Source organism: Prinia subflava, chromosome 4, assembly GCF_021018805.1.
Source record: "Prinia subflava isolate CZ2003 ecotype Zambia chromosome 4, Cam_Psub_1.2, whole genome shotgun sequence".
NCBI lineage: Eukaryota > Metazoa > Chordata > Aves > Passeriformes > Cisticolidae > Prinia > Prinia subflava.
The window spans coordinates 62526338-62553834 of NC_086250.1; the positions used below are offsets into that span (position 1 = coordinate 62526338).

The 27497-nt window shown below is 38.1% G+C and overlaps 1 protein-coding gene across 13 annotated transcripts in view; it reads right to left on the minus strand.

Moving 5' to 3' along the window:
- MAGI2 (membrane associated guanylate kinase, WW and PDZ domain containing 2) overlaps nt 1-27497 on the minus strand; it is a 703046-nt gene that overhangs the window by 276722 nt on the left and 398827 nt on the right. For all 13 annotated transcript variants that reach the window (XM_063396964.1, XM_063396963.1, XM_063396971.1 and 10 more), the window contains exon 3: nt 14634-14753. In XM_063396964.1, the coding sequence (XP_063253034.1) occupies nt 14634-14753 (120 nt within the window). The remainder of the gene's footprint in view (nt 1-14633; nt 14754-27497) is intronic.

Genomic DNA, 27497 nt, shown 5'->3' on the forward strand with positions numbered 1-27497 from the left:
ATGTCACTTCTGAAAGTAAATGCTATCTCACAAACCAATGTATTTCTCAGCATCTTTGAAATGAGGAATGGAAAGAAAGAGATAAAGCAGCAAAGAAAAGTAATTATTTTGGAAGTTGCAGGTCAGCTGCATGAAGACCACTATAAAATGTGTGACCACTATGCTTTGCCCAATATTTTTCTTACAAATAAAGATTATAAGTTGAAAAGTTATGGCAGTGCTGAAAACAGTGGAAACTGCATCCTGTCATTCAAGCAACAAAACAAACCTTTTCCCTGGTCTCCTCCTCCCTGACCTAGTTTTTCTATACATTAACAGCATTTTGGCAGGACAATGGATTTCTGTGGAGAAAAAAGCTGTCTCTAGCAAATTACTATCTATTTGAGGTTTCTTCCCAAATCTTGCTTATCTAATTGGATTGCCACACTCCAAAAAAGGGTCTCTTGAGTTCATATTAGCTGCTTGAAGACACAGGCAAAAATTAGGCTCTGTACAAGTCACATACCATTCAGATAAACACTCCAAACACACTTTATATGTACAATGAGGAGAAATGATGGAATTTTCAAAAACCAGAACCTTTTCCTTAGGAAAAGACAGTCTTTTAATCTTTTGCTTGGAATGATTTTCTTTTTTCCCCTCTCTGTGACTTTCACTGACCAAAGCAGTAGTACCAAAGGCCAAAAATAGTTTAGGATGAAGGAAATTACTCATAACTGATAAAACTAAAAAAGCATCCAGAATTTAGGTAAAGACTGCTTAAAGTCCAGAAGGTCACAGATGCAGACTCTGTTCCAGTTGATTCAACCCAAGCCTCAACACAGAAGATAATACCAAATCTTTTCCTCACAGTCCCTAAAAATATTTTTCTCTGAGTTTGCATTAAAGGTGAGGCAAGAGGATTACTATGCTGTGGTCAGCTCAGCCTCCTCACAAAGCACCTCCTGTTAACTGTGTTCCTGTCAGTGGTTTAAACCTCTCTCTCCAGTATAATCCCAGTATGGAAAAGGCAAAAGCACCACCCCTCCTATGGGTGGCAACCCAAACTTTTGCTTTTCCCTAATCAGCCAAGCACACTTGCCTTTGTCTCAAGGTTGTTCCTTTAGGTAGAACAATCCACTTTAGCCTTGATGATAACCCCTTAATGTGGGGGTTGCAATGAAGCACCAAAGGCTGAGAGCTGATACTGCAAAAGCACTGCCAGGTGAGATTATGAAGGGAAACTGTTAAATAGTGCTATAAGGGCAGCTCCTTCATTTCTATCACTTTGATTTCCTTCCTTTCTCTTTCCAGCTAAATTTTGCCACTGAGCATATAATCATGCACATCTTCATACCATCTGTCTTCTTTCATATTTTTACAGCTGAGTCAGTCAGAGTTTTAATTTCAATTTTCATCGATCAAGAGATTTTTATCCTGTCTCACACAGAGAGGTAGAGGCTTTCCAAAGATAATAACAGTTTCAGGAACCTGCAGAAGATTTTATTTCTATTTCTTTTAGCTGTGAAGCTTTATGCTCACCTGACTGGTATCCAAATACAGCTGGGAACAATATGACAACAAAACATGTGCTAGGGATTACCAACACAAGTACCTGCAACCAAAATCTCCACAGGGAGGTGAGACAGAATTTTTCTCAAAGGACTCTCAATTACGAAGTTACAACAGCCAGCGGCTTTTGGTTAAGTCTAACTTGTAAAGAAAAACTTGTGCCTGACATATCCCAGGTGCCAGCTCTTGAGAGGGGGATGCTCATTGCCTTGTCACACTCAGTCCATCCACAGCAAATGAAGAGCTCCTCAAAGCAGGGATCTGCTCCAGAGCCTGTACTCTTTGCCACGGGGTCTCTAACAGGCCTGGCACACACTGGGCACGGGAGGAGGAAAGACTTGCACATTTCTCTTTGTCTCTGTGTAAAAGCCTTTCAAAGCCTCATCACAGAAGACTGTTAATGGGATATTCTGTGATAGCTCACAGCCTGTCCTGCCTATTGTAGTAGAAGGTATGAAACCAACTTGTTTTGGATAAATCCTTTGGAATTATTATGAACCATACGGAATATAATTCTCTGTAAAAGAATGTGTTAAAAATGCTGACAATAATATTGTTCATGACAGAATCTGTGCTTTAAGGATTTTTTATTTGTGAATTAACTTTCCTAGTTTTAAGCTTTAAATGATGAAATCATTCAGCTGCTCTCATTTTAACATGTGGTTATTAAAGTAATACAACATATTTCTTATTAAAATTGAGCAAGAAAGCAGCTGTGAGCTACACCAGTTCCAGATCTTCCCAGTGGTGGGATCTTCCAGCTCCTCAGAGTGAAAGAACACTACACTCCTGGCTGCAAGAACCATTCAATGCTCACTGTATTTACCTACCTTTTAAACACTTTGCCACATCACCAGCAGCCTTTTACTCATCACAGCACTCATCTCTTTCCCCTCCTCACTTCTTTTCCATACTGACATTATTTTCCCACTTGCATAACTCCTTACTCAACGCAGCATTTGCTCTACCTTTTCTGTTCTTGTTAGCACCTGCTCTTACAAAATCTCTTTGTATCTCCTGCTGTTCCTGATGTGCCCTAAGGAAGAGTTATTTATAGCCACACTATGATGTCACCAATTTCAGGCAGATGAAGCTGGAAGGGACTTGCAGAGATCATTTTGTCCAACCCCACTGCTTAAGGAGGGTCACTTGGAGCAGGGTGCTCATGGCCAGATGGCTTTAGAACATCTCCAAAGATGGAGACTCCACAGCCTCCTCGGGCAACCTGTGCCAGCACTTGGACACTGTGACAGTAAGAAGTGTTTTATGATATTCAGACAGAACATGTGTTTCTGTTTGTGCCCATTGCCTCTTCAAGACCTCTATTTACCTCTTTCTCACTTCTTTCATCTCTAATGTTCCAATGCACAGCCGTGACAGCAGTCAAAGTGCTGGTCCAGGGACATCCACTGCTTGGCATTCAGCTGGTTTCCCTACTGACTGCTTTCATCTCTAGTCCTTCATGTTACAATACACTCATAAATTCACAGAAGAAAGGGCTTTATTTTTCTCTGCCTCTGCCGTACCTAGGCAATGATTTCCAGTCTATGCCTGGGGTTCTCTGAAACTGCATAAATACAAATAGCAACAATTCTTTCACCCAAAGCTCCTAAAACCTTTTTAGGGAAGAGCATTCATGTACACAAAACATGAAGGAAGAACAACAGTATCACTTCCCTACAATTGAGTTCAATATCTGTGGAAGACCCCACAAATCTGTCTACCCATGGATAGTAAAAGTATTTGATTCCCAATCACCAATTTGAAAGTTCAGTATTCTATCAGGCACATTGTTATGCTATTCAGAAAGCCTTTAAGGTTTTTTCTTTTTAAATTGTAGATTTTTTTCTCCCATACTCAGTCCTGAATTCATTGATAGAGTATGTAACATAATTTGGTGGTGAACTTAGATCAAAGCAAGATTTTTGTCTTTGCATTCCTCTGATCTTCAGCAGCCTTGAGGATGCTCAAAACTATGTCAGATATCAACCTGTCATGATCGTGGCTATCTTGCATCCTATCTCTTCCTGGTGATGACTGAAGCAGATTCACCTTACCCTTAACTGAGTCTGGAAACACAAATCTCAGAAGAGCCACTCATTTTGCAGACTGTGGCACCTCTCCTGCACCACTTCCAGTGCTGGTGAACTTTTTATGCAGGCGTAGTTTTCTGCTGCATCAGTAGTGCCTTTTAAAACTTATTCTGTATTCTTGGCTATTCTTTTCTCTATGCACAAAATAAAATAACTGTAAATGTAGGTCATCACCTGTGCTTTATATTTCATTCTCTAGCAGCATATTTGACCTTGATTTCTGATTGCTTCTCCACTTTTTTTATTGGAAATACAAGGAGAACTTTCCATTGGCCAAAACCCCCTGTAATTCTATTTATGCTTTCATTTACACAAGGTAAAACATAGTCATTATTTTTGAAAACAGTGTAAATCAAATATGGAGATTGCCCTGCACTTGAAAGGTTTTGTTCATTTGTTTTTAATAGGGGGTTTCAGATTTGTTTTGTTTTGTTTTTAATCAGAAACTCCTTGATTTGAAACACAAACACTTCTTCTAGTGCTTGTGGTTTTTTGGTCTTTTATCTTGCTTTAATTAGCTCACTTGGGAAGTAATGTAACTCTATTGCAGAAAAAGCTGTATCAGTAGCTGAATCCTTCTTTTCAATAAACCATACAAATCCAGGCCTTCTTCCCACACTCATACTGCATTATTTCGCACTTGGCACAACCCACTTCTCTCAAAGTCCTTCATTATTTTAAGGTCATCCTGACAGGATGCTTCCTGTCTTACTTTGTGCCAGCAGGCAGAAAGATGCACACTTTTCCCACCTGTCTGGAGTCCACCATAGCAACAATGGCCAGGGTTGCATGCAGGACTGCAAAGTCTTACAATACCTTGCTATTGAAACAGAGAAATCAAAGTGAGAGTTAAAAAAAAAAAACAAAACACAATTTCTTCCAAGGCCATAACATGGAATTTTTTGTGTCTTGCTGCAAAGAAATTTGTGCTGAAAAAACAGAAATTGCAATCTTTGCTAGTATAGAGAGGCATTATACTGATTTCATAGAACATTGTGCAAACAAGGGAGGACTTTAAGGGTCAGTTTTCCTCCCAGGAACCTCCTCACTACAGATGTGTCAGGAAGGCAGAAGCATGGACAGGCAAGCAAGGAAAAATAAAGAATTGTTTCCTGGATACACAGGGCAGAATTAGGAAGGCCAAAGAAAAGGTGGAGCTGAGATTGCTGAAGCACATCAAGAGCAACAGGAGAGGCTTCTACAGCCACAGCAGCAACTAAAGGAAGAGTGGGGAGAATGTGGGACAGTGTGATAGGTGACCAAGAGATGGAGAGTGTAGGAAAGGGTAACCTGTGATAGGGAAGTTTGAAGGACTCAACATCTTCATTTCCTCAGCCTTTACTGGCAGAGTCTTCTGCTCACTCCCAGGCCATTCAGGTCTTTGCTTAGGACCAAAGGATGGCAGAGACAGCTACTACCATGGTACAGAAGGAAGGATCAAATTAGGTACTAATTAGATCAGCTAATGTGCAGGACATGTGAAAGTTCGTAGGACTGGATAGGATGCATCTGAAAAGGCCAGGAAACTGGCTTGTGGTTTTTTTCTGGACCATTCTCTATCATGTTTGAAAAGTTGTGAGCAAGAGAGCAAAGACTAAAGAAAACACTTTTTAGTCTTCAAAAAAGGCAAGAAAAAATTAGGGAACATACTCAGAAAAAAGCCAATCTTTTGATGCATAGACAGATGTTAATAGAGAGGTACTGTGAAAGCTTCAATATACCTTGAGTTTAGAAAATATAACAGCTTCAATATTTTTGGAAAATTCTGAGGTTGGGAGAAACAGAAAAGGGATTTTCTCAATTTGCTTTCTAAAGAACCTCACAAACACCTTTTGAACTACAGTGTATGGTATTTAGAATACTATTTGATACAGCAAGGTGATCTGAAGCTTAATATTGAGGAATATCAAATATGAATGTGTAGCATCCAAAAGGATATAAACTCCAGAGCAGCTTCACAAAAACATAACATGAGAGATACATATAAACTGGATATGACAAACACTGTGTCTTTCCAGTAATATAGTGAAAAATGGAGATATCTGTAACTGAGAAATGTAGATAAACATTTCTGCAGAGCACAGAATGATTTGCAATTTGAATGTTAAATTCTTTACATCTTTTGTAATACCTAGAGGTGTATGTGGCTTATCAGTGTGATAGCCTGGTAAGTCAGGCTATACAGTTTGATTTTTTTTTATAACACTGTTTGCATTTAAACTAAAGCTACACAATATGTACTGCAGGCAAAGTTCACTTAGAAATGTAACTGAAATGCAAACATGAACTGGTTATGACCCGTTTTACAAAAAAAACCCCACGATCAAAACCTAATGTGTCACACAGCATTAATATATACTATACTGAAGCATACAATACTACACTACAGCCTTTAATTAATCCTTCTACTAGTGCAGGAATATTTCTACTAATAACTACCTTTAAAATTTCTAAGAGATGAAACTTGTATCTACACCTCTGAAGGTTATTTTAGGTTTTAAATCACATAGGTATGAGAATTTTTTTCCCCCAATATTAAATTGAAATGTTCATCTTTTCCAGCTTCATCACATTAGCCCTGGTTACTTATTTGCCCAACTTTGAATTATCTTTATTCATCCATTGTAGTTCACACATTTTAAATTCTTTGAGCTTCTCAATCATTACTCAACAAAGCCCTATCTGATGAGTTCTCTAAATTTATCCCCTACAGCTCTCCTGGTAATTTGCATTGCTTTTGCCTGGGCACTTCAGTTTGTTAATACTTTTCTAGTAGTAACTGTATGGAATTCTAAAGATTGGGGCAGAGCTGATACATGGTCAACCCAGCTTGGGAAAAGGCACAAAGGCAAAATTTCTTTCTTGATTCCCCTGCAACTGAGATGCTCTTGGTGCTGATCTAGATTTGATACAAAATAAAGTATGTTGACAGTGGTTCAGTGAGCCTGTTTGAGCAGACAGAGTTTCTGGAGCACTCAGACCCCTATAATTTGTGCTCTGCTGTACCCAGTCCTGCTCTACATCCTGGGAACACACGTGAGGCAAAAAAGAGTGTTGTCTGCCTGGTGAACAGACATCCCTCCAATTCTCTTGGGAAAATTACCAGCCAGTAACATTTGAAGCAACTCTGAGCTGAGAACAAGTTTCTGCTTGTAGCAGTCACAGAATCTCCACAAATGCCAGATCAGATGAACTGAATGTCCACACAGTCCCTGTTCAACTACACAGCCCCAGCCAGCAGAATTATGGGTTCTACCAACCCACACATGACTGTGGCTTAGTCTGGGACCTTGTGCCTGACACATGTGATTGAAAGGAGCACTGGACACTTGTAGTAGCAGCCCTCTTGTTAGAGGGTAGAAATGAGCCCAGACACAGACTTCTTGTTTGCCACAGCATGAAAAGGGTCCTGGTTTATTCCTCTTTACAGCTTAGCCAGCCTGACTCCAACTATTCACTGACTGGAGAAAGCTCCTGCTGGAGGTTTCCCTTGCAGCCTCTGACTGCTGGTTATTTCCTGCTGCACTGGGACTGCAGGGATCAGTGTGCAGACTCTGAAGGGAGGCTTTTACCCAGCTAGACTGTGAGTGTAGACACAGACTGACCTCACAGCAGTGATTCTCTCTCCCCAGGATCCTTCTTCATCCTCCTCGAGGTTCCTCCTCCATTCTTCCCTCACAAGCTCACCCCGTTCTTTTTATCATACTTATCTTTATTGGATATAGCTGTGGCTCAGCGAGGCTGAATTGGGTAATTAATATAGCTGTTACTTATCAGGGGCCAGCTCACCTCTATCCCCTTCTCCTACAGACACTGACTCAGGAGGAGCACCAGCCAGCGTCCTGGTACAGCCACAAAGTGCTCTGGCCTCCTGCAACCTGCCCCCTTGGCAGCACAGCTGTCTGACAGCCCAGCCAGGGAGCTCAGCTGAGATGCTGAGTGCACCACAGCTCAGCCAAGTGCATCCCACTCAGAGCCTTCCAAACTCACACACAGATCAAATGTATCCATGGCTATCTGCTGGGCAGGGGTGGAGCTGACAGATGCTCCTGGAGACAGATCATTCCAATGGTTGTTGGTTTGCTTTCAGTTGAACCATGTTAGAAGCCAGTGATCTCTGGGATTCCTCTGGAAGTACACAGGATGAAGGATGGTCAGACCTTTGGAGGAGGATGCTGTCTGTTTAAAGGCTGAATGGCCCCACTCTCTGAATTGCATGTGTCAAACCACAGTCCTTAAGCTTCTATTTCCTGGAGGCCTGTGGGAATGGGCTTGACCTAAACTGACACATGTGGCCTCAGGTGACATTTTTAATGCTACATTATGATGTGCATCTGGATGTTATCTTTTCTTATTGGTTACATTCTTGCAGTAGATCAAAACTGACCATATCTTAAATTTTTATGGAATAATAGTATTTGTCTGTTGACATGCTCTGCAGCCTCAGGTATCTGTAAGCTTCCCAGCAGTGTCAGCAGTGCTGTGGAGGATGGTGACCTGCCATGGACCCACATAGGGCAGGACCTTCTAACCATAAACCTTGCTGGTAACCCCACACCAGGAATATCAATTATCAAAATAATGAGCATTTATGCAGCCTCAGAACAGACACCAAGTATACATTCTGCAACACTACTCCTTTCAGAGTTTAAAAAGGCACTATAGAAATTATGAAGGTATTTACAATGCAATAGTATAATTTTTAAAGGCAGCTGGTTTTCATACAAAAAGGAAATAATATGTATTCAATTTGATTCCTTCCTTATCATTTGCTGGACAAAATACTTAAATAAAGTTTTAAAATATTATGTTTATGACTTAAAATGAACTAAAAAATACAGACAGGATTCTTCATACATGTTAATATATTCACTGCCATTATATTTTTGAGCTTCTGACCATTTATGTTCTTTGCATTTCATATTTATTGATGAAATCCAGCTCCTGCTTCTGCCCCAAGAGTAAGACAGGAAACACAACAAAGCCCATAAAATCTTACTAATAAAGAACAAGTGCAAGAACTATATCAGATCAAGAAGTCACTGACTGTATCTAAGATTTCTTCTCCTATTTGTTGACCTAAATGTCCACATTTAGGGATGAATATGGGGGTGAAATGCTGACATCACATTAAAATGAGATTTTACTCTTCAAGAGGCACTTTCAACAGGGATATGATTTTTACTATCAAGTTTCTCTTTTCATTCTTCTACGCCCTTGAAAACACCTTCTGCTTTTGAAGGACTACTATTTTTATCTCTATGCATCTATCCTCATGAATCCTTCGTTTTCCATTTTAAATCAGAATATTTCATTAACTACTGTGCTTAGGTCTTAGGAGGGTAGCATTTTATTATCTTTATGTTGATTAATTTCCTTTGTATCCATCTGCTGTGAAGTGCTCAGGATGTCCTGCACACAAGGGAACACTGCATACAGTAAGTGGGTGGAATTTTTGAATACCTTACAGTTTTTACAAGGAAGAATGGAATCAAAACTACTGGAATCAAACACCATTTTTTATAAACCCATTTTTACCACAAAGCAGTAATTAAAATCTCCATTGCCTACATGGAACAGTCCTTAACTCATTTTAAAATTTACAGATATTAAAATGAAATGTTAATTGAAAATGCATTAGCTGAACAGAAGGGTTTTAATCATTTAGGCTAAATTTGGATTGAGAGAAGAAATAAAAGCTGATGTAAAATTTAATGTCTTCTCAAGGAGACAGGATGGGGACTGTCTCCAGGTGAATGGAATCAGAGCACCTCCCAGTGTTGCTTATGTGCAGATTTTGGAAGAGTCACAGGCAAGACATTGGCTGTGACCCACATTCTCTGCCCCAGAGGAGCTCATTAAAATGCTGACCCCCTAAAACTGTGCCTACAACAACTGGAAGTTTTGTCCTTGAATAATCAAATAATAGAAAACACTAAGGTTTCACCCAAGGGATGTACTCAACCTCTTTTTTAAAGACTTGATAATTACAGATCTCTGGAATGTTAGGGAAATTCCAGCTAACTCACAACTTTCTGTCAAGTAATACTCCAGCAGTGAAAAATCAGGGGATGAAATTCTGTTTTCTTTTAAGGCAGGTGGAAATTTACCATGGAATTCAGTGGAGCCAAAGAGTCCATGACCATGTAAGTGGTTAAATGGCTTCAGTGATCTTGGAATTTTCACCAGTGAATGAATTTGAGACAATTCCAAACAAACAAACAAACAAACAAACACACATACATACATCTATATATACATATATATATATATACACACATACACACACACGCATATATATGTGCGTGTTTTCAAATTTTGAAAAAAGTGGATTTTTGAACAAAATTAATGGCACAATAACTAAAATCATTGCTTTCCATGGAATAAATTAAGGACTACTATATTAAAAGCAAATAAGATGTCTTTTACAAAACAACTATTATGGAGATTTTCTGAGGAAAACAAAAATTTGATAGAAAAAAAAGAGTTTTACTTAGTGCATTATTGGTAAGTGTACTGGTCAAATGAGTTTATGTTTTTATTTTTTGCCACATCTAACAGTCATGGACAGGCTTTTTCACGTTTTCACCTGTTGTAGAGTTCCACATTGCTAAAATACGTCTTGCTTTAATGTATTGAAATACATTTCTATCCTTATGGATTGCCAACAACCATGTTTCTTTTTCTTGCAGTATTTATACATTGAACATATCTCCTTGTTTCTGGAAATGCCACTACATATGTCACTTTTAAGGGGCAATTCTACCTGTTGCATGCATTGCACTTAAACTCTTCCATTTTTAACACTTCACAATGATATCTTACTCTAACCTTCAGTCATGTGTATTAACATATCTGGGTCTTGGAAATATTGAAGCTGTTACATTCCTGTTAATGAGTGTTGGCATTCTTAAGCAATATACAGTTCAAATACATTTTAATTCTACTGATACACTGCAGTGGCTAAGAATTTTGCTGATCTAATAAGGAGATGGGAGCAACATTTGATATCAGTGATCCATGAAGTCTCCATGCAAGTTTTGACACATTGGAGAGATGACAGCGTGCTGAGCCAAACCTCCTACAGGAGAAGTTGTAAAAGCCTGCGCACACACAGAGACACACAGTTTGTGTCTTCATCACAGATTTCGCTACTCTGCATATTATAGGCTGACACATTGTGTCAATTCAAGGACCATCTTTGATCTCCATCCCAGAAACAAGGAAAGGGATGTGGGTTATTTTGCTGGGTCGTGTCTCCCTGTTACACGAGTCTGAATGGTAGTGGCTCTCATTCTGCACAGGAACACCTCCTCTGGTTATAGAACCACGGTTATGTCATAAATAAGTGTGTTGGAAATGATGTTATAATTTTGAACCAATTCAGAATTCCTTTAATCAGTACAGTAAATTAAAATTCTACTAAAAAGCAAACAAAGTGAAACCTTTAGGATTCGGTTGTGCTACTGTACAAAGACCTTGAAATAAATGTTTGATGTGCTTTAGGCAAACAGCCCCTGCCTCAAATAGCAATGTGCTGGTGTATAATACATTTTTTAGATAAAAGTGCATACCAAAATTTGTAATTTTATTACAAATTCAAAACTCAATGATAATGTCCCTGAAGTTGACATGACTTTGACCGTTAAAAAGAATGAGAGGGGAACTGCCTCTTGTATCCTTTCTCTTGTTCTGCGTTGGATAATGTTATCTAAATTGACAGGGAACTTAGCCACAGGTAAGCTGCAAAATATAGCAACTGTTTATGTAACGTTATGTATGCTTAAAATAATTAATATCTAAAAAGATACCTTTCTTACCAGCAGTTGCTTAAAAAGACATAAGAAGAAAAGGTCAAAATAATAACGCATTTAGTCCTACTGAAATGAAATATTTTCATATTTTCAAAACTGCAAAAAAAAAGACTTTTGCAGAGTTTTTATCATGAACATACTATTGCTGTTCTACGGCACTTGGAAATACTACAGTCATTCACAGTCGTCACAAAAGCAGTAGACAAAGAAAGGCATATCCAAAGCCTAAAGCAGTAAGGAGGTCACAGAGTATCCTATTTTTAATTCTAAAGAATTTATAACTTAAAAATCTATTTTAAAACTAAAAAAAAAAAAAAAAAAAGTGTGCTTCGAAGAAAAAATAAAAAGAACTATACAACTCTACCTTTCTAAGAATATATTTTGCTTTCGCTTTTAGATTATATCCTGTTCAGGTTGGAATCACAACTCTTAGTTACTGCAATGGAACAAAACATTTCTGATTGTTTTTACTGGTTTTGTCATTACTATGAGAAAATATTGCCCTCCTGACAATACCAGGTACCACAATGAACAATAGAAACAATCAGTGTCAGGTAAGTCTGCACTTGACCTCCTTCTCCTCTGGCTTACCTGGATGTTTCTGTTTCTCTTTGGAAATCACACAATAGAAGGTAAATTAACTGAAACAAACCTTCTAGTCAAAAAAGCGAACACAACACACGTACACAGCCTGAATTTTTATCTCAACTGAATGAGAAATCTCATCTTTAAAGCATTTTTCTGGTAGAGATGAACTGGTTCATACCAGTTGTGGTTAGATGATCAGCATGGACTGACTCAGCTACACTGCATAGAAACTTAGCTAAATACAGAATGATTTTCTTAAAACAAAAACAACAATAAAAAACAACAACAACAACAACAAGAAATCTCCCAACCAATCTATTAACACTGAGAACTATTAAAAAAAGAAAGCTAATTTGTTTCATAAATCTAATAATCAGTATTGACAAGGAGAGGAAAATTCATCTCCCAGAGTATGTATGCTCAAATAAGTTGCTTGATCTATGCAAGACTTCAAAAATCATCTCCTCATGAGGGAAATTGAAAATTTCTTTGCTTTAGTAGGTATAATTTTCATCAGGAATCTTAATCATTGTCGTCGTAAAAAAAAAAAACAACTTATGATAGGATGATTAGTAAAATTCTTCCCCAAAGAAGGCATTACAGCCAAGAATTAACCATGAAACTGGAGGTGTAACTTTGCATAGTCATGTCCAAAAGACTTTGCATGGGAACAGAAGAAATAACATCTGTAAAACACTTATATTTTCTCATGTGTTACCTATTTTTTTTCCATCAGGGATAGGCTGAAATTTTTTTTTTTTTTTTTTTTTTTTTTTTTTTTTTTTTTTTTTTTTTTGTCAGAATGTGCATCTGGTGTTCAGAAAACTTGGGAATCAAAGACAGGATTTAGGCAGAATTGGTCTGTTGCGATAGTTAGTTGTATGTTTAATTTCTGATTTCTTGGCTTCAGTGAACTTGTCACCTGTGATAAGCAAATGACGTGACAGATGTTGCACAGTCACGACTTTGGACCTCTCTTCAGCTGGGTGCTCAGCTGCTTTGAGGAGTTATGCAGACTTCCTCAACCAATAATTCACCTTGCTGTCCACTCAGCTCTGATAGCTGGTATTAAAAAACACATCTGAGTATCCCTAGGGGGACAGAAGAGCACTGTGAATTAATTTACTGCAGCAGTTCAATCTCTACAAACTTGCTGCAAACTAATGAAATTACATGGTCAAGCAATGACAGACTTGTGCTCCATTTAAGCTTCTCTAATGTTACTTTCAAACACCTAAGGTGACAAAAAGACACTTCAAGAAAGGCTTGTTATTTATTAAATTAACCTGTGATAAAAGTAAAATTCTGGTGGGGTATTAATGTTTAGGTAACTTGTACCATTACATGTAGTGAAAAAAGGGAAAACCTGAAAAATGACATACTTTCCTTTATTTGACCTTCTTTAATGGAAATCTTTGTTACAAGTTCTGTATTGATAAAACTCTTAATGAAAATTTATTTACTGGACAATGGGTACTTTGTGCTGATTAGTTAGGAAAGAATTACCTTCTTTGCTGCTATTTATAACGCAGCTAATGATTTTTTGGGGTGAATAGCTTCTTATTTATCTTCAGATGCTTTTCTTGTCAGGGACAAAGTCAGGACAAAAAAGTCTTCTTTTTTTTTTTTTTTTTTTTGCCACAAGGTGAAAATATGGGGTTGATTTTTGTAAAATGGCTCTACTCACCCAGGTATTCCCATATATTACGGGACATATTTTTCCTATAAAGAGCGTTCCCTCTAATTCTGAATATTGAACCACTATCCATTACCCCGTTGTTTTAAATACTAGTGTATTTGCAAGAAACATCTGGTTTGAAATAGTGTATAATTATTCTGGTTTTATTAAAATACCCTGCTATGTAACTGCCTACCTCTTTACAACAGTTTCACTTTCAGGATAGCTGTGTTTAGGAATAGGTTTAAAATCAGATGAATCATCAGTTCTCCTGGGAAGCAGAGTCATGCAGTGAGCTGGCTCTGCCCCACAGACAGGCATTTCTAACAAAGCCATTAGGACAGCCCCTATCCCTCTGCAATATTAAAAATTAATGAGTTCTTTTCAATAACTTTACAAACCCCATAAGACATGACATAGCAAATTCTTCCTCTGTTATTTAAGTAGTGAGGTTTCAACTTCTGATATAGATGGGTAATTGCAGGATCCCACATGCAAAGGAAAAGTGTCAGCCTTACACCTGACTTCTGTTGTAGAATGTGTTTGTCCTATGTTAGAAAAGCAGCTGTTTGCTGAAATTCTGTGGAAATGTCCTCAAGTATTTGGTGTAAAGGACTAGTATTCCTGTCCTGTGTATGTAATGTAGTATCACGTTTCTCTTAACCATTATAATATACTAGAATTGCAACGAACCCATCTGCATTTAGCTTTTACAAATGAAAATATTTTCACAATGGCCATATGGCTCTTCACAAATTTCTGATAACAGTAGCAATGACACATTTGTATCATTGTATCATTTGTATCATTTGTATCAGATTTGTATTTGATATCCCAGTGCAATTCCATCACATTAGAAAACAGAACAATGGAAACATGACACAGACTTAGCAGTAAAAGTGTGCTTACCTTCATATGTTCCACTTTCTAGGAGAGCACCGCTTTTCTCCAATTCCATAAAATCTTCAACAGTGATGAAAATATAGTCCACACCAGGGACTTCCCCCTCCTTATGTGGCCTTGTAGTGCCTGTTAATAGGATGAAAGACACACTGTCAAGCACATGGCCTAAATGTAGAATGATCTTTTTGGAAGCTTTGGAAAAGTCACAAAGTAAACCATTTACACAATGTCTTACATAGTGCATCTTCCTTGTGAGGATGCCTTTCAAAGCAATCCAGCTATATTTGTTGAAGCTGACAGAGGTATATGAGATGCATGTTTAAAATCATGCCAGATATTATTTGGATCCATATTTATTCTCACTAATGAAAAACTATCATACTGTTCTTTTTACCCTCCTAGAAAGACACTTGGTGACATCAGGCATTCAGAGGTAACACAAAACAAAGTCTTTTCTACAATTAATCTGCTTCATGATATTTATTTGTTTAGAACACAAGATAATGTCTCTGTAAGTAAATCTGTAAGGGTTATATTCACATTGCTTGCTTCAGTGCCATAAGTGGACTTGACAAATGGTTAGGCTTTAGGGCCCATGGGATAAAAATCACCTGCTAACCATGCTGTCAAACTGCAAAGGTGTTTACATTTAGTTATTGCCTCTATTGTCATCTCTGGATGACAGAACTCTGTAAAAGCTGACAGATGATATTACACACAGCCTGACAAGTGACTTGGCTTAGCCAGCAGAAGTTGGGATGTCAGCAGGGAAGAGTCTGAACTTGACCTGATTTCCTAATGGTCCAGTTTATTGTGGTCAGACTAGCCCTGCTTTGACTGAAACCACTAATTAGGTCTCAAAACTCCATTTGGAAATGGAATTTTGAGACTTAATTAGGTTTAGGTTCTCTTCAGTCTCAAAGTATTTGAAACATCTTAATCAATTCTTATCAATACTGTACTGATTAGTTCACACTTGCAGGGTTTGGTTTTAAGACTGTTGACATTGGGAAGTGGCTAGAAACCTGTCCAAACTCCTTTTTGTTGCTTGAAGACACAGAGACAGAAAAGTGTTAGATTAACTCTATTTCCTGTCATAGAAGTCTTTTTCCTCTCAGACACAGCCTGAAGTCCATGGCAAAGACAGAATGAGCCTGTCAAGATAATATCTCAGTACTTAACGTGGGGAATATATTTTGATAAATCTATAAGAGTCTTCCCTTATTTTCTATGATTCCAATTGCCTTCTCATCTCAACATTTACAACTAAAACTGGCTGTTAATTTCTGGGAATTCTCATACTATTATCTGGAGTGCTCTGTCCATCTGGAGTACCGTATGCAATTCTGGGCTCGGCAGTACAAGAGAGATGTGGAGCTCCTGAAGTGGATACAATGGAGGGCAGCAAGGATGACTGGGGGCTTGAGACTCTCTGATGAGTTAAGGCTGAGAGAGCTGGGCCTGCTGAGCCTCAAGAGGAGATGGCTGAGAGGAGACTTTATTAATGTGTATACATATCTAAAGAGAGAATGCTAAGAGGATAAAGCCGGGCTCTGCTCAGTGGTGCCAACCACTAGGACATGAGGCAGTGTCTGATGCACAGGAAGGTCCATCTGAGTATTTGGAAGAACTTCTTCACTGTGCAGTGACCGAGCACTGGAGCAGATTGCCCAGAGAGGGTGGGGAGTCTCCCTCCTGGGAGATATTTCAGGATCATTTGGATGCAACCCTGGGCCGAGTGCTCTGGGATGACTGACCCTGCTAGAGCAGGGAGGCTGGCAGAGATGACCCACTCTGTGGTCCCCTCCAACCTGACCCACTCTGTGATTCTGTGATTACTCTTGAGTTTTGGAGATGGTGTGATTAAAGCACTCAGACACTTGGATTCTCCATAAGAACTCTGAATTTATCTCCCATGGATTATCTGACCTCTGGGGATGCAGCAGATCTCCAGCCCTTTGTGAGAACTAAGCACAGGGATTCTGCTGTGCCCCTGAGCTCCAGGGAGCTCTGCTAGCAGCACAGACATCAGAGGTTTTTTCTGCATGCCCTCTCCTGAGAAATCTTTCCCTATCAAAGAATATTGACAAAAACTGTATCTTCCTCACAAAATGCTCTGGCAAATCAAGGCTATTCCCAGACACAGCACAGGGAGGAAACTGACATTTAGATGAGCATCTCTAGCTTACTGTTTCTTAATATTTTTTTTTTTTTTTTTTTTTTTTTTTTTTAATGTAGACAAGCTTGGATTACCAGTTTATCAATCAAACAAAAACACAAATTACATAAAATGTTAGCCCTGCTTTGAGCACAAATTTGAATCAGATGATATAAAGAGCTCCCTCACAATTGAAATGTTTAATGATTTTGTGCTATTTAGTGCTAACACACCCTAGTTTGTTTTAAACACATGTATATTCAGCAGTCATTCATGAGGGATGATGGCAAGGTCTCACAGGAGGTCCAACAACAGACTTGATTGTCCCTGTGCTTCTCTACTTTGGTCACAGTCTTTCTTCAACTTGCCTAGAAAACTGTAATGGACTAAATTTCAGATTCTGAATCCCTCTCTTAAGTTGGAAGCTAAAGACTTAATCTTTCTGCCCTTTTATTACTCAGTCATGTATTTTTTTCACTTATGGTAGAGATATGATACATTTTGCATACGTCTTGCATTAATTAACTATTAATTAAATAGTCTGTCTAATCTGCCTAGAAAACAGTAGGAGATAACACTGTCACTTGGATGGTTCCACCTCCTTACAGTACTCAGGGAGCCTGCTCCAAGAGCTCTGCACTATTGTGCACTGAGGGCTGCAGACCTAGAAAAGATCAAGCAGTCACTTCCTACAACAAAAAGAAGGAGAAAGGAGCAAACCATGATCAACAGCTGCTTGAATTCAGGGTGACTCTTACCCCAGCAGCTTCCATCCCCAGCAGAACTTTATTGCTCTTCATAAAATCTTGCTGAGTCCCATTTCCCTTCTGCATCTGTTCTCATTCCCTCAGGCTGGAGGACCTGAGATCTTGGAAATGGTTAAAGCAACTCCCTGGCTAATGGAATAATCAATGGTTATTGCCTCTTTTTCACCCTGGAGGAACTGAGTTGTAGCTAAGAATACTTCTGTCATCCTTTATAATTTTTCTGTAAGCACAAGAAACTTTGTAATGTGCTTGTTTACAGAGCTGGACACAGTTACTGGAGCATCTTAAACACCCATCAGGGTCTGAACATTGAGATCTATATATCAGAATCTTACAGACCACAGGTAAATCCTTTCCCTGCTTTTAACTGAGAGCTACACTTATTAATAGATTTTGTCTTTAACATTCATATAGACAGATAAGCAGGCCTAAAACTTATGGTGATTCAAGACTTAAAACAAAGGACTAATTCCAAGGCTCCCATTTCTACGGAAACACATCTTTTGTTATGCAGCATCAGATTTAATAGGACACGGTAGTTACTACTTATAATATTTAGCCCTTTATTAATGCAAAATGGAAAAATGAACTCAGATTTTTGTTACCAAGGCAACCTATGAAAAATTGTCTTTGAATTCCACAATGAAAGAATATTATACTTTTAGATCTTTCAGGACCAAAACCAACAAGGGGTATTTGCACTATGCATATTTCTGATAAATGCAATTTATTGGTGCTGTTGAAGACACGAAATGAGAAGCTGTCAAGTAACCATGACCAGTCCAGTCATGCAAGTGCTGTACACAACCTGTAGGTACCTTAGAAATTTCAGGACCTTGGTCTACAAGATCTGGGCTGGTATTGACCTTCCTTGACTTCATGACCACTTCTTGCATCATTCACCAAACAATTTGCTCACAAAACCAATATTAAGGTCATTCAGTGAGCAACTATTTTGTTTGGATTTATAGCTTCAAGATGGATAGTTGGTGCAGTTTAAAAATATTTAAGGTATGTGCTATATCTTTTTCTTAGTATTATGTTTTAAAAAGACCCTTTGCAGCTGGTTTCTTCTCTTCTACAGGGAAATTATGGTGATTTGCCATACTTGAGTCCAGGTTTTCCATGCTTGTGTGTGTTGTAGGATGGTGCTATATTCCACGAGAGGAATTAAGTGCTGTTTACATGATTTTAAGGCACCTGAGGGCAGGCATAAGAAATCTTTACCTTTTCACCTTTATTTAAAAAAAAACAACAACAAAAAGGAGTGTGTGATTTTAATAGCAACAAACTATTTTTGAAATAATGCTTTTATGAACTTGGGGAACAATAAATAAATGGAACTTTTATGTTGACTTCTAGTGTAGATTGGAAAAAACGGTCAGTTCATGTAGTGTTCACTCCACATTACCTTTAACAGTAAAAAAGTATAGAATTATTGATTCTAGAAGAATTCCAGCGTTGGAAAGCTCTACACCAGTTTGTAGAGGCAGAAGAACAACTAGGAATTTATACGTCTTTTTAATCTCAAAATTCAATTACATACTTATAACATTTTATTGCTTATTTGAGAGCAAAGTGCACAGCCTGACTATGAACATATTTCTCCTGCTTAGAGGTACTGAGTCTTCACAGTCTCTGTCTAGCTCTGCTACTTTCAAAAGCAGGAAAGGTATTCCCTCAATTTTTTTTTTTGCTAACTCCATATAGTTACGGAAAAGAAAAAGAGGCAAATTTATTTGTTTTTGTGTCAGCACAAGAATATGAATATTAGTTGAAATTCCCAGAGCTATGACAGGACAGACTCACTCAACACTTTAGACATATTTTAAAGAACACTTCATCCTTGCAGCAAATAATCTGTAAGTATTTTACAGACTTTAGCAGCATCACAAGGCTAATATTACACTAGTTGTGTCCTTGTAGAGCCTATATGATGGTCAGAAAAGTAGAAGTAAAGGCCTTACTCCATGCATGGTCCATCACCAACTCACAGACTGGGCTCACAGGTTTCAATGCTCCAAGCATACAGGCATGTTATAAATATTTAAATTATTACTCTTTTTTTGGGAAGTTAAGGGCAAACCTGGCACACTCCTATCCAAACATCTTCGCACATATTTAGCTGATTTATATTTGGATTCACAGACTGGTTCCTACTGCATGCGGTAATTTCAAAAGCAAAGGTGTGTCTTTGCCACAAGGATTTACAGTTTAAGTGAAGAGCATGGGAATAACCCAGTCCTTTTTGCATAATGGCCTACTTCTAGAGTGATTTTCCAAATGTATGGAAGCAAATAATGTCTTGTTTTGCTTATCTCTTCCAAATGTAACATAATGCAAAGAGAAAAATATCTGTAATATATGAAGCCCTTTTATTAGACATTCTACTGAGAATTTGTTCTGTAACTGCTCTGTTCAACAGCTTGCTGTGGAACATGGTCTGCCAGGCTGTCATACATTACAGTAGCTGGAGGGATCCCTCCTGCAGAAACAGACTGCTAATCTTTAATAAACTTCAGCTGAGCCCTTGGTATGACCTTGTATACACTTTGCCTTAGAAAAATTCAACAGTACTTAATAAGGTCTTTTGTTTGCTTGCCATATTACTCTGGAACACAATTACTGTGAGGAACTGAAATGTATGGGGAAATTATACCTATCTTGTCAAATTACCAACTGCATTAGGCAGAGAAGCACCACATTTGTCTTGATCTACTGAATTTCCAGCTGAAAAGAATAATAAACATGATTTTCAAGTAAAGTGATTTTAGATGTACTACAAAGCCAAAAGCTTCAAGTGTTTATGACAATTCTCATAACAACAACATAAACCATGATGGCATAGGTCCCTTCTTGCCAATGGTCATGAAGAATAAAAGTGTTTCCCCTTTCCAAGTGTGCAATACCAGCAATTTCTCTGATGTATTCCTATTAAACAAACAAACAAAAAAAAAAGCTGCAGAAGCAAAGGAATGAATTCAAGATTCCTGAAAATGTTTTTCAGGGGTAATAGTTGCAAACTGCATTAATAGTTGGCAAGTACGATCCTGAAGAAGATCTGGATGTTAATCAATTCAAATTTAGCAAAGATGCTGAATGCTCTACAGTGAGGCTGATGCCTTGGGAAGGCTGACCTGTAACAGAGGCTGGATAGAGATAGAGAATAAAGTAGATATTTATTGAAAGGCCTTTAGGGTACACCTTGGGCAGTGCAAGAGCCTGGCCAGGGCTGGATGACCAGTCACTTATAATACTTTTATAAGTTTTGGTCCATTTGCATATTGAGGTTTATTTGTCCAATTACAGCTTCAGGTTATAAAGTCCCATCCTTCTTGTTTCTCTCTTCAGTCCACTGTTTGTGCTTTGGAGCCTGAAAGTTGTCCTTGGTCTTCAGGAGGAAAAGGATTTGTTTTGTCCACTTACTCTGTGAAGAGCTGACTGACACTTAATATGAGGCTCAGAAGGACACCCCTAGGCAGCACAGAAACTGAAAAACATAACAGCTAAGATCATAAAAGCTAAAACTGAAGACATCAAGGCAAGAACACAGCTGAGAGGGGATCTCATCAATGCATACAAGTATCTTAAGGGCAGGTCTTAAGAGAGTGGGATCAGATTCTTTCCAGTGCTGTGCAGCAACAGGACACGGGTCAATGAGCACAGACAGAAACACAGGAAATTCCATCTGAATATGAGGAAAAACTTCTTTACTGTGAGGGAGACAGAGCAGTGGAACAGGCTGTCCACAGAGGTTGTGGAGTCTCCTTTGAAGGAGACTTGTCTGCCTGGACACAAGTATGTGCAACCTGGTGTAGGTGAAGGGCAGATGCTTTAGGAGGAGGTTGGGCAAGATCTCCAGAGGTCCCTCCCAACCTCAGTCATTCTGTGAAAGCAGGGATTTAGCAACTGCTGAGCTCTGAGCCTGCAGCATTATTTGCAAACTTACCTGTACACAGAGAAGTCAGATGCTATTTTGAAGAAGCAGTATCTCCTGGATCATCTGATCAAGTTTTAGTAGAAAGTGAAAAGCACTTAGCCATACTTCATCACAGAACTAAAAGCTTCATGTCTAGGTGCTTAATTCATGCCAACTATAAAGGAAATTTTGCAATCTCTCTGCATAATTAGCATCCACTGAGAGCAGCAGAAATAACAGGTGAACTACATGGCTCAATTCTACTGTGTTGAAATTAGGTGGAGAATTTGATTCATGTCAAAAGAAAATAAAAGCCTCACCTATGGTTTTCACAGTTTGTATTACAATTTGAGATTAATGATATTGTTGGATATATTTTGATTTTTGCTGAAGAAGCTGAACAAAAGACTGAAAAGCAGTGTTAAGGAACTGTACAATGGGTTGTAGAGCACACATCCTACAACACCACATAAATCTTAGGACAAATATTTTATATTTTGTAGTGTAAAATAGAAACAACAAATTCCTGAATCTGGGATTTATAATTCACATAGGAGCAAATAAGCATGTCTTTAATGGAATATGCATTCTTTAAATGGTTCTTTAGGTCTTCATTATTTCTAAACTTGAAACATATGGATTAGGTAAGCTAGATAAGCTCCTGCCTGGTGGTTAGCAGGATTATTAGATTCCATATGCAGACATCCTTTCAAATACCTTTTAAAAATTTATTTTTAGATTCAGTATGCATTCAGAAGCCTTTGATTAAACACAGTCTGGGTTTTCTATTTGTTCTCTTGGTTTCATGCAATGTGACAGACAGTGAACAGCCCTAAGATAATTTATGCACTGTAAAATAAAGTCATATTGGAGCTGAACAGAAAAGTAAAACTGAGAGATGCAAATGACAGTAGTTTTAGCTAAAGACTGCGGGTAGGAACATTATATATTTGTTTATTTATTTGGTTAATTATGAGAGGACTACTGGAATAAGCAAAGTTACCAGAGTTATCCTTGCACAGTGCAAGGATTTGGATACTGAACCTTGAGCTTTTCCTGTGTTTGGCACTGTGTGTTCCCTATTCAGGGTATCTGACATTGCTGGTTATTGTGGCATCAGCTGGGTCACTTTCCTGCAGTTGGTGAATTCTCATTTAGTCTGCAGGGTACTTTATTTTGAGAGCTCTGGCCCAGTATTAAGCCAGATATCCAAGTTTCATTGCCAATACAGAATGTGAGCAAATAAAATAGCTTATTTTTCATTATCTTTGCCAATAGTAGTTTTCAAAATCTTAATAATAAACTTCAAAGATTTGAAGATTCCAGAAGTGTGAATACGTTTTGTAAAGTTAGGCATGGATGACTGCAGAAAATACTTGTAAAAAAACTCCACAAAAGCTGTTGCTAATGCAGGTATCTTAAACACTTAAATTACATTCTTCATAATTCCTGGAAAATGCCAAATTGTGAAATTGGCTATTCTGGCATTTGGAAGTATAGACCCTACAGGGGTTAGCCAAGTCCCTAAAGGAATCTGATTTTCAATGCTCAAAAAGTGGGAAAGATAAAAAGAAGGAAAATCAGCTATCAATGATTTTGGATTCCACATTACTGCCTGTCTCAAGAGGTTTTTGTGTTTGGTTTGATTGGTTGGTAGGTTGCTTTTTTTTTTTAAAGTAAAAATTAGTACCAGCCAGGAAGCTCCAGAAGACACTAGGATTTTATTCAGAAAACATGTTAATGTCTTTGCAAATACCCCAGCAATATATCCCAATATCTTTCATGCTTATTAGAAAATGAAAATTCCGTATCAGCTTTCCAAACAGATACATTTGAGAACAGAAAGATTTGATAAAAGAAACATTTGAGAACAAAACTTTGAAAATCTAATAATTAATGTGTGGTAGATTGTGGGGTACAAAGTCTGGGCTTTTATTTTGGGTAACTAGGAACTTGTTGAGCTAATAATTAGTAAAGTCCAAGATTTTTTTTTTTGTACGTACTTTATACAGTCACTGTTCTTTTTTTCACGGATTTTCACTCCTTCAGGTAAAGATATAAACTAAACTATGATGACAAACTTTTACCTCTTTTGTACACTAAGACTAAGACTATGATTCCTATGGCACATAGTTGTTTACACCCCCATAAATCTTCACTATAATTATAAAGAACAGGTTTTACATGAAAATAAATATATGTGCACAAGAGAACTACCTGAATAATGAAGACACACATTAGGGCATCATGAGGAGAGACTCATATATGCATGAACATTTATGCTGCCACACAGATTTATAAAAATCACTTGCTAATGAGATCCAGACAGGAATTTTTGATGTTACTAATAAAATAAAAGTTCACCTAATTACATGCAAAATGCTTTCTACTCCGAAAAAAGCTTAATTAGAAAATGGTTTCTTAGGGTCTTTAGAAGAACAAAGTCTTTTCTGGGAAATGCCTGATTTTTGCAGCTCTTCAAGAGGATAGATGATATAGTTAGAGGATTATTTGCATAGTAGTCAGTTGGCATGGGTATTTCTGCTAAACAGTGAGATATTACAGATGAATTTTTGTCCAGTACTAGCAAATTTGTTTTTCCTGCTGATTGTTCAATGGATTGGAACATCAGTGAAAATATTATTAAGTGAGATTTGGGATGACTTGTTCAGCTATAATGCCAAAACATCTATTTATACAGCACATCATTCAAATATACCTCCAGAAATCCTGGAAATGCACCACTTCTAGAGTAAAGGACAACATTTCTGCTATCAATAACAGAACCTGCTTTTTTACCACCCGATTTTATTAACATTATAGATAAACTGTTATGGATGACTTCTGTTATACAGCTTGTACTTATTACCACACAGAGCTGAAGAACTCTCTTAAGTCGTACACACACCACACTGTACCTTGAAAGGTTCTGCAATGCCTGCAATAATAACATTTCAACTCAAAAAACCACTAATATTCTTATTTGCTTTTTATATTTTATTCAACCATGGGAAGCCAGCCACTCTGTATAACGTCTATTTAATAGAACATTTTTAAAGGATTTGTGAAGTCGTTAGCTGTTGCTACTAAATCTCTGGAAATATTTCAAAATATATTTTCTAAATATACAGTCTTACTTTGAGAGGATTTAAAGAGAGACTGTGAAATAGGCTACCATAGAAACCATCCACACATGTATTCTTAACCAAACTCACTTCAGTTGTTTAAATTTGTGTCAATAATCCAGAACAATTAATAATGAATAGATAGTATTAAGCAATAAAAGGATTTTAAGGGTATCAGGGCAGATGACTAACAGAAAAATGAGGGGAGTTTATGCTTAAAATAGGCAACTACGTAGCATGTTTGAGTAAAAAAAAAAAATCTGTATTTAAAATGTGGCAGCCTTCAGATATGTCTATTCTCTCTCCATAGCCTTCAGATTTATGTTCTGATGCACCTCTGAACAGTATCTGTCCACAAGGCATGCCAGCATGACCCAACCCAGAGCACTTCTGAATCAAGAAGTTCTTTCAAAAACTACGATGGATGATGTCTGAAAGGTAGAAGAGAGTTACGTGTTACTCGGGCTTCATATCTGCCTGTTCCTAGCTGGTTCCAATGGCTGTATTCCTTGGCTTTCAGCCCAAAAATTGATACACACAGCCAAAACTGCGTACCATTCACCAGACACCGGACTAGACCTTGGTTTGCTGACAAAAAGGCGCTCAGATGTAAGAGCAGTCATTTTTACTGAACAAAGTTTGACAAAGAGAATGAGTGGCTGTGAGTACTGTGTGCAACACTTCCAGCAGGTTCCCAGCTGAAGTCCCTGGTGGCCAACTGCTATCCAGACAGCAGAGCAAATGCTCTGCCAAGCCCCAGGGAACGCCAGTGCCTCAGTAGGGATCCCATCAGTGCTAGACAGGTTTGTCACTGTGGGAGGCCACCACATGCCGTGGAGGGCTTTGAGCAGAAGGAGGAGTCACGCTGTGGGCCTGATTCCATGGCAGCACTGCTCTGTCCCTGTGGAAGCACAGTCCTCATCCGAAGGCTGCAGACTGTGGAAGGCTGCACCTCTCAGGCACACTGGAGAGCAAGCACATGCTTCCTTGTCTGCTTCTAGAGTAAGAAAAACAGCTTGTTCCTCCTTTCCCCCCCTTGCTTTCCAGTACAAAGAGCAAAAGTGGGATATACACAATAATGGTGTGAACCCCTGTGAGAGATTGAAATATTATGGTTAATAGCTTAAACATTGTTAAGATCACCAAAGGAGGGACCTCTGTCCACTGTGCAAACTGCTCATCTGTGACCACTAACACCAAACCCTCCCAGAACATGTCTCCTGACTGGAAATGGACTGTGACTTAAGGCACCTGGCAGCAACTTGAGACAAGATAAACCTCAATTGGTGCTATTGTCCAGTTATCTCAAGTCTAAGGAGAAGCAAACAAGCCTGCAGAGAGAAGAATGTACCACAAAGGAAGCCTTTCTCAGGAGCTATATTGAAAAGCAGCTCTGGCTGGGTTCAGCAGGGGGGAGGTCAAAGCCCACAGCCTCATTTGCTGAGGCCAGGCCTGCACCCCTGAGGGAGAGGCTCAAACCCTGCAGTCTGGCATGGTGCTCTCTGTAATGGTCACTGTCCTGTAAACAGTGTCAGGGGTAAAACTGCCCCTGAGGGAAGGGCTGATGGGGCTCGGCTGTGCTGAGAGGCAGGTGCCGTGTCTGAGAAGGCACCACAACCCTTTAAAGACCCCGAAGGGCCCCCAGACCCTGGGGCCTTCCATTAGATGACTGCAGATGATTAAAATACTGCAAGAGACAGTGTAAATGTACCTTCTCCTCATGGGGAAGGTACCTGGGCACCCCCACCCAGCCTGAGCCTATCTTAACCCATGGGAATTTGTGTTTCAGGGGTTTCTTCTCCCACCCCCTTCGGATCAAGACCATCACTTTGACCAATGGTAAACTGCATTGCAATGAGCAAACCTCATTATGAGTCTGTGGATAGTTATCTTTCTCTTTTTTTCTTTCCCCTTATACATTTTCAGAAGTGATATTTTTATGCTTTCATATTGCTTTATTACTATAGACAATAATAGCCAAAATGTCTTTCCTTAGCAACCAAACTCGACCAAATTATTCTAAAATAAACCACATATATATATATACACATATATATATATATTTAATACACATATATATATATTTACAAACATAAGTCATTCAGTGTAATTTCACTCTAACCCACACCATAGGATCTATTAAGAAGAACATGGTGTACCCATGTTATCTGGGTAACAACCTCTAAAAACCCATTTTTGTTTCTCTTTTTCTTCCACTGTTCCTCATAAAGATTTCATTGAACTAAGACCTTATGCAGTAAATTCCAAGGAAACACAGTGTTTTATTTTTCTGTTCTACCAAGTCCAGTTTAAAATAGTAGAGGAAAAACATTTATTCTTCTTTCACATCAATGAATGCATCATGAAACATTTCTATGGTGGTATACAAAAAAGAAATCTACTATTTTCAAACCATTTTAGTTTTTATATTGAATTAATTTCCCTAAAAATATTACTTCCCATAAAATGCAAGTATTTGAAACAGAATTTTTCCCATCTGTTTTTAGGAAATAAACTATTTTCAGTTTAACTCACATTAATTAAAAAAAATAAAATAAAACATTCCTCCATAAGAATTTCAATGGATTATTTATACAGTAGTCATTATTTTATAACATACAAACTTAAAAGTGCATGATGTAAACTTAGATATCATGACTATCTTCAGTTTTTTAAAACAAGTTTTAAAACCTTGTTAATTCTTCTTTTGAAGGTAGAAAAAAAAAAAAAGCTTAGATTTAACTTCAAAGGAGTCAAATACAATGAAATTGAGGAAATAAATGACACATAATTCTGAATGTGGGAAACCCATTGCTATTTTTATCTCCAACAGGAATTATTTCTGAGGTGTAACTATACCATGGTGAAGGTTGTTTCATGAGGACTACATGGTCCAACTAA